General features: G+C 37.9%; 1 protein-coding gene across 1 annotated transcript; it reads left to right on the forward strand.

The window, feature by feature from the left end:
- Window positions 1–489: 489 nt before the first annotated feature.
- Window positions 490–7585, forward strand: MMP7 (matrix metallopeptidase 7; the record flags this gene model as incomplete). Its single annotated transcript, XM_084249952.1, has 5 exons — window positions 490–597; window positions 3059–3279; window positions 3364–3512; window positions 4853–4981; window positions 7365–7585. 5 exons carry the CDS (start codon window positions 490–492, stop codon window positions 7583–7585), a joined length of 828 nt encoding a protein of 275 aa, XP_084106078.1.
- Between the last annotated feature and the right edge of the window lie 219 nt (window positions 7586–7804).

The raw sequence follows: 7804 nt of genomic DNA on the forward strand, positions 1-7804 counted from the left end.
CTTCCCAGCCTTTGCTAACTATCACAGAATGTTTAATGATTATTTATATATTGCTCAATAATTATTTGTATGTTTTATTCATTTTTCTATGCATTTTCATTTTTTAAAATTTAAGATACATGGGACAATAATGTGCTGAATGATGTGCCCCATCACTCATTGAGAAGACATGTCTGAATGGTAATTTTATTGTGGCAAGTAAAATGTGTTTTCTCATGGATTAAATTTATACAGCACACAAGGCAGGGGAATCCTTTGAAAGATAAATACATTGGGTTCTTTCTGCCAATAAGGACAAAAGACTTCCTTGTTATCATTAGTGAAAAGTAACACACACTTTTAAAGTTCTGTAGACACTGAAAAAAAGAAAACAATGCCATGAGTCATCTATTTCACAGGCAGTACTGAGAAGTTATATAAATCTCTGCCTCTGGCAAAGAACACCACACCAACCCTAGATCTAAGAACAATTGTCTCTGGATGGCAGCTATGCAAGTGGCTGCACTGTGTGCTGTGTGTCTGCTGCCCAGCAGCCTGGCCCTGCCACTGCCCCAAAGCCGAGGAGGCTGGAGTGAGTCGCAGTGGGAACAGGCTCAGGTATGTCATGGACCTACTCACCTGGGGTCCCCCAGTCTCACCATTAGCATTAAGAAATCTGTTTCTCACCTTGATAGTTTTTTCTCATTATAAAAGCAATGTATGTTTTAATCAGGTAACTGCTAGGAGCAGACTTTAGAGCCTGCCCGAACCAGGTTCAAATTCAAACTCCTCTGCTCACCATCTACATGTACATAGGCAGGCATTATTCAGCTTTCTCTGAGCTTCATTTCCTAACCTGAAATTTGAAGATAACAATGGTATCAATCAAATGGGGGTGTGGGGAAGCTCTTAACAGAGTACAGAAAACATCCTTCATAGTCCAAGTTGAAATTGTTACTGATTTTATTACTTAAAGTAACTTGAGATTCTTTTCACAAAGAGCAGAGTGCTGCCTCTTAAGATGAGGGCCAGTTGTGAAAGGAGACACTTGAAATCAAAAAAGCAAGGGTGGAAGTTACAGCTCTCCCACCTGCAAGCCATCTGATGTATAAGCTATGGTCTAACTTGTTTTCTTTTATGTCCAATGGAAATAGTAATACTATATGTTGTATACTTCTCAGGATTATTCTAGTGAATAAATGAAGGGATAATATTACCACTATCATGTATGGAACAACTGGCGTGTCAAGTGCTTCATTCGAATACATTGTATCATTGACGCTCAGATCCATCCTGGGAAAAAAAAGAAATCAAAGTTCAGCTGATTTGCATGCTTGTTAGTGGTAGAGATAGGCATCAAGGACAAGTTTCAGAAATACTATCATTCCAATATACTATTTAATACATAGCCAAATGAGTGTATATTATTATTTGGTAAAATAAGGGGATGTTTACTCCTAACTATTGTTTGTAAATATAAGCTGTATGCATAAGAAAGGAGTTTTGTTTCATTTTGACTTTTAGAAATTCCAGTGATGTTAGATTGAACCACATGAAATTACTGATATTTGTTTTTTTTTAAACCTCCACAACAGCAATTTCATATGGTTTCACCTAATGGGTTCCCCAGGAGTACACTTGCAAGAGTGGTTAGTCCCTTTACTTAGCTTGCACATTGTCAGTAAACTACAGGAAAGTTAACTAGGTTTAATGGAAGGTAGGAAAGTTTATCTCAAGAATGCAGAGATATTTCTCCAGAGAGTGCTTTTGTAAAGTCTGTTGCTCTAGAAGGGATGAGAGGAGCTGTTTTTAAATAAGTGGTTAATTACTAATTATCATGGATGAACAATAAGCAGTTATTATTGTGAATGAAACAGTCATTGGTAACAGGAAGAGAGAGCACAGTATTTCTGAGGTGATTTACATCAAGTGCAAACTCCTGCGAGGTTCTGAGACAAGGCATCATCACTACCTGCTCCAAACTAGACAGTAAGTGAGTGAGCCAATGTTTGAATCCTTTCAACAATTCTATCCTGCATCACAGCCCTGTACATTTTTCTAATGAAATGGGCTTTGCAATTAGAATACAAGTCCAACTGTCTCTTCTAGTTACTGAGAGTGTGACCTGAGGCAAATTATCTCCCTTCTCCCTTCACATGTTTCACCCTATGTGAATAGAAATAACAATGTTGTTTCTACTGCATAGGGTGGTTCTGAAGCTTAAATGAGATGAGTATGTATAGCCTCTGGTAAAGAACCTGCCATTTGTAAGAACTTAATAAACATTCCTGTGAGGCTGCTGCTAGTATTTCTTGCAACAGGTTTTTTTGTTTTGTGTTGTTTTTTTTTTCCTCTTTAAGGCTGTTGGATAGCCATCCTCATAATTCAGGGGTTAGAGTCCTTTAAGAAATTTCCGGGGAGCTAATTGCACATGAATAGACCTGGAAGACCTGCTTTATCCTGCAGGCTCATGAAATAAGTTTTACTAGAGATTTTACAGTGGGAAGAGCGCAGAACCAATAATTAGGACATCAGGACCAATCTGCTACTAATTTAAAGTGTGATCCTGGAAAATCATTTAGTTGCCTTGAGCTTTGATTTCTTCACCTGGAGATTATTTACATGAAACTAAATAGATTTTGTAATCTTTCTGAGGAGACCTCAACTCCAGGCAATCTTAGATGGGTCTGGGCAACTTCAACTGCCCCACTGGGCCTCTGATGATGAGGGAAGATGTCAGTTGTGCCTTTGAGGACACACCGGGCACTTTTTCTGAGTGACTGTTAAAAACAAATGCATGTTTTAAAAGTGTGCAGAGGTCTACTCAAAACATTTAATGGCATGAAAGAGAAAAAGAAGGATTCTTCTCTTTTTCTCATTAAATAGAATGGCAATACTTCATTATAAGTGTTAAATTTTCTCCTCACTAATGCACACTTATTTAAGTTTGTGGCTATGTAACTTCTGTCTTCAAACCACTATTCAGATCCACAGGAATCATAGGCAAAGATATACAAAGTTCTGATATAAAAGAAGACAATAAACAAAAATTACAGATCAATTACTCTTTTCCCCATAGAATTACCTCAAGAGATTTTACTCAGCTGACTCAAAAACAAAGAATGCCAACAATTTAGAAGCAAAACTCAAGGAAATGCAAATATTCTTCCGCCTGCCTATAACTGGAACCCTAAACTCCCATATCCTAGAAATCATGAATAAGCCCAGATGTGGAATGCCAGATGTTGCAGGTACAGGTACACAGAGACCAAAATGGAATTCCAAAGTAATTACCTACAGGTTAGTTTTGCTTTGGCTCATTTGGCAAAAATAATAAAACCCTCTTCTTAACAGGACAGACATTGTTATCTTGTTTGCTTCCAGGCTTGCATCATATACTGCAGACTTACCATATGTCACAGTCAATCAGTTAATAGAAAAGGCCTTCAAGATGTGGAGCAAAGAGGTCCCACTGAGCTTCAGGAGAGTGAAATGGGGAATTGCTGATATCAAGATGAGTTTTGTAAGAAGAGGTAAGGAAGATTCCCGCAGGCTTACCTTCTGTGTTATTTTGTTTATATTGTCCACTTTGTTTTAGGTTTTTAAATATTTTTATGTGCGTATATATGTATACACACATATATATAAGTAAATGCACACAGAGTGGTATTACACATTTTTTCTAGTCTCTTAATATAGTGTCCCTTTTTATAGCAGAAGATAGCAAACTATAGTCTATGAAGAAAATCCACAATAATATATTTATTAAAAAATACTTATTAAAACTTAGTCATGGCTTTTCAGTTACCTATTGTCTGTGAGGGCTTTGGGGCTACAATGCAGAAATGAGTAATTGTGACAGTGACCATCAAACCCACAAATACTAGCTTATTATCTGGACCTTTATTGAAAATGATTGCTAGATCCTCTTTTGTAGTAGTTACGCAGATAGGTAGGTAGGTAGGTAGACAGATAATCTATCATGGGACAATTTAAAACATGCCTAACTAACATCAACATAAAACCAGGAGAAAGGGTTCCAACACCAAAAGCCTCAAGTGGTCTCCAAGAAATGGGCCAGCCCCTGTAGCCTGTGACAAATACTCATTGGGTAGTCACAGAGTAGAAAGTAGAGAAGTCTCCTATTAAAGTACTTAAGGAGATATAACCATGAATTGCTATTAACTGCTAGTGCTTCATGATGCAAACTTACAGGAAAAATACTAATTATTTTGGTCTGTTCTAGTATTGAACTGCCTGGGTGCTGTGAATTTAGCTGAAATATGAACTTCAGCCGCAATATGAACAATACTAAGGAAAATGCTCAAAATGCACTGACCATGGCCCCCTGTTCTTCACGAACTGGATAAACAGGATATAGCCTGATACCAATGTGAAAAGCCATAGCTCTGCATCATAACTAAAAGCATTATCAATTCAATGATAACTGAACCATCAATCTCCAGTACAGAGACTGTCTACTATACTCACAAACAGTAAGCTAGGGTTTTAAGAAAAATGATACTAGCTAGTGCACAGCACTCAGTCATTCTCTATCCTGCCACTATCTGGCCAAACAAAGCAATCAAATTCAGCATAAATGCAACCATAAGTTATATGGGAATGTATTAAAATTCCACATCCAGGAAGCATTCAACATATGGTAATTATCATCAATGAGTGGAACTTCAAGGAAAGAAATAGTGCCAGTAGCAAAGCGACACCCAAAGCACCCCATATATGCAGCTGGCTGCTGGGGACAACAAAGCTGGCTGCTTGGACCATACAGATCTTTCAGTAATCATAGAAACAAAAGGTAAAGTAACTGGAGGTAAATTCAGACAGTGGGCGCCATCATCCTGTTTTCATTCAGAACACGGAGACCTGTATCCTTTTGATGGACCAGGAAACACGCTGGCCCACGCCTATTACCCGGGCCCAGGCTTGGGAGGAGATGTGCACTTTGATGAGGATGAGCGCTGGACTAGCGGCAGAACCTCAGGTACAGCATTTCTTATCCCACTGAATTTCCTCTGGAGAATCTCAAACTTCTTGAACCAACTTTAATTTGAAAATTGCCTTAATTAGTAATAATTATCCAGCTTTTGCTAACTGCCAGCCGCTGTACTGTATTTTTTTTTTTTTTGGTACTGTGTTTTAAATGCATTCTTTCATTTAATGCTACATATATAGTTGACCAACAGAGAATTAGGGGTGCCAACCTCCAAGCTGTCAAAAAATTTCCAAGTATAAATTTGGACTCCTTAAAACCTAACTACTGTTGACTGGAAACCTTACCAGTAACATAAAGGGTCGATTAACACATATTTTGTATGCTTATGTTCTATGTACAGTGTTCTTACAACACAGAAAACTAGGGAAAAGAAAGTGCTATTAAGAAAATCATAAGGAAGAGAAAATATATTTACGTATTAAGTGAAAAAAAGTCTTTGTTGAGTGGACCCTAGCAGTTCAAACCCATGTTATTCGAGTGTCAGTTGTGCGAAAACAGTAGCTCCAAATCAAGCCACATTGGTGCACTTTGTTTTCCCTCTACCGGTTACTAGCTGTGTGCCAGTGGTCAAGTTATTGAATTCCTCTGAGCCTCAGTTTTCTCATTTATGAAGTGGAAACTATAAATACTTCCACCTCCCAAGACTGTTGGTTGAATTAAATGAGAGACTATTTACTTGGGATGTATTAATAATTCAACAAATTATAGTAACTAAAAAAAGTATAGTGCTGTCTTTGTATTTCCCCAAAGTAAGTTTTTTAATTAGAGAGAGAAGAGCCATGACAATTCTGAGATTAAACAATCCATATCATAACCCAGTCTGTTATACTCATTTTCTTACATGGCAGCAAATTATAGAGACATCAGAAAACTAATGGAGGGAATCCCTGGTATAAATAATTCTAATTGGAGACAATTCTGAAAACAAAAAACAAAGATACTACTAACAGACCCTGAAAGGAAAATTAGTACTTGTGTTTGGTATTTGGAATTTACCACCATAGTGATGTCTTTCTGTGAAAATCTAACCTGTAAAAATCCTGACAAAACCTCCCTTTCACATTTTGCAAACCCTTTTCATTCTCCTTTCTTCCCATTCAAGTTGGCCAAAGACAACTTCCTTTAATGAATGCAACACAATTACTACTGGCCGCTCCTCAAACTCATAGATTCACACTCTCTCCCTTATTTTCAAAGCCTTTCTATAAATCTGAGGGACAGAAAATGATTGAGGAAATCCAATTAAAGAGTCAAAAACAAAAACCAGCATTGCCTGGAGAGCTCGCCTTTCTGACTTTGCTTCCTCAAAGTCAATATTCTCTCTCCTGACACTCAAACTCACTATCACTTACTGAATAGTTGATACTTTTAAGATATTGCAGAAGAAATGATTATGACAAATCTGGAAGGTAGGAATCATCCCTGTTTAACAAATGAGGAACAGAGACTCAATAATACAATTAATTTGTCTAGAATGCTCTAGCTAGTAAGCAGCAGTTCTATATATCAGACCCAGATCTTATGACATATAAAGCCTTTGCTTTCGACTACAAAATATTGCTATCTGATGATTCTTTTTTTTTAAAGATTTATTTTATTTATACAAGAGCTGGGGTACAGGCCAGAGTCGCGGGAGGGTGAGAGGATTCACCAGAGGCAGAGCGGAAAGCAGAACAGGCAGACAGTCGGACCAAAAGCGCTGCTGAGGGGAGCAGCGGGTGAGACAGGAGAAGTCTGCCTCATCATGTGGGATTCTCCCCAGCCCGCTGGGAATTGAACCAGTGCTGCAGAGGCTGCAGACATCTTCACAGCACTGTGCACAACGCGCTGCATCACCGGGGTGGCCCTATTTGATGATTCCTTAAGAAACGAAGAGGTAGAAAACATTACTTTAAAAAAAAAAAAAGCAGAAGTGGGATGATTAAAACACTTTGATTCTCTTTCCAAATCCTCCCCCCTTTGCAACAACTAAGAAACAAATAAATAAACTAGAAAGGATTTGAAGTTTTTTTTTTTAAGATTTATTTATTTATACAAGCACTGGGGTACAGGCCAGAGGCGCAGGAGGGCAAGAGAATCCACCAGAGACAGAATGGGGAGCAGAAGAGGCAGAAGGACCGAAATACACTGCTGAGGGGAGCAGCGGGTAAGACAGGAGAGGTCTGCCGTGCCATGTGGAAATCTCCCCGGCAGGCTGGGAATCGAACCAGTGCCGCAGAGGCTGCGGACAGCTTCACAGTACTGCACTCAACCAGTTGCGCCACCGGGGAGGCCCAAGAGTTGGTATTTTTATAGGTACTTTATCTTTTATTAGTATATGTTATTTACATAATTGTTTTTATAGTTACTGAATATCACTCTTTAATTTTAGGAATTAACTTACTATATGTTGCAACTCATGAACTTGGCCATTCTTTGGGTCTGAGTCATTCTTCTGACCCAAATTCCTTGATGTACCCAACTTATGAAGATGAAAACTTGGACGATTTCAAGCTTTCACGGGATGATATCAAAAGCATTCAGGAATTATATGGTAATATCAATTATTTCAAATTTGGGGGATTTCACATTGTCTCCATAGAGATTAGATGAAAAAGGTTGGGAAATGGATATTTTACCTGGAAAAATACAACAGAACTTGTTTTTGGAAGATATTCTGTGTTTAAGGATTAGAATTATTAATATTGTTAATATATACACACTCTTTAAAGTCATCTATAGATGAACTGTTTTTCCTTCGAAATATGATAGCAAATTTTTGTGGAAACAGAAAAAACGTATAAAATTCAGATGAAACCACAAAAGACTGAG

The sequence above is a fragment of the Talpa europaea genome (genome assembly GCF_964194135.1).
Source record: "Talpa europaea genome assembly, chromosome: 12".
Lineage (NCBI taxonomy): Eukaryota > Metazoa > Chordata > Mammalia > Eulipotyphla > Talpidae > Talpa > Talpa europaea.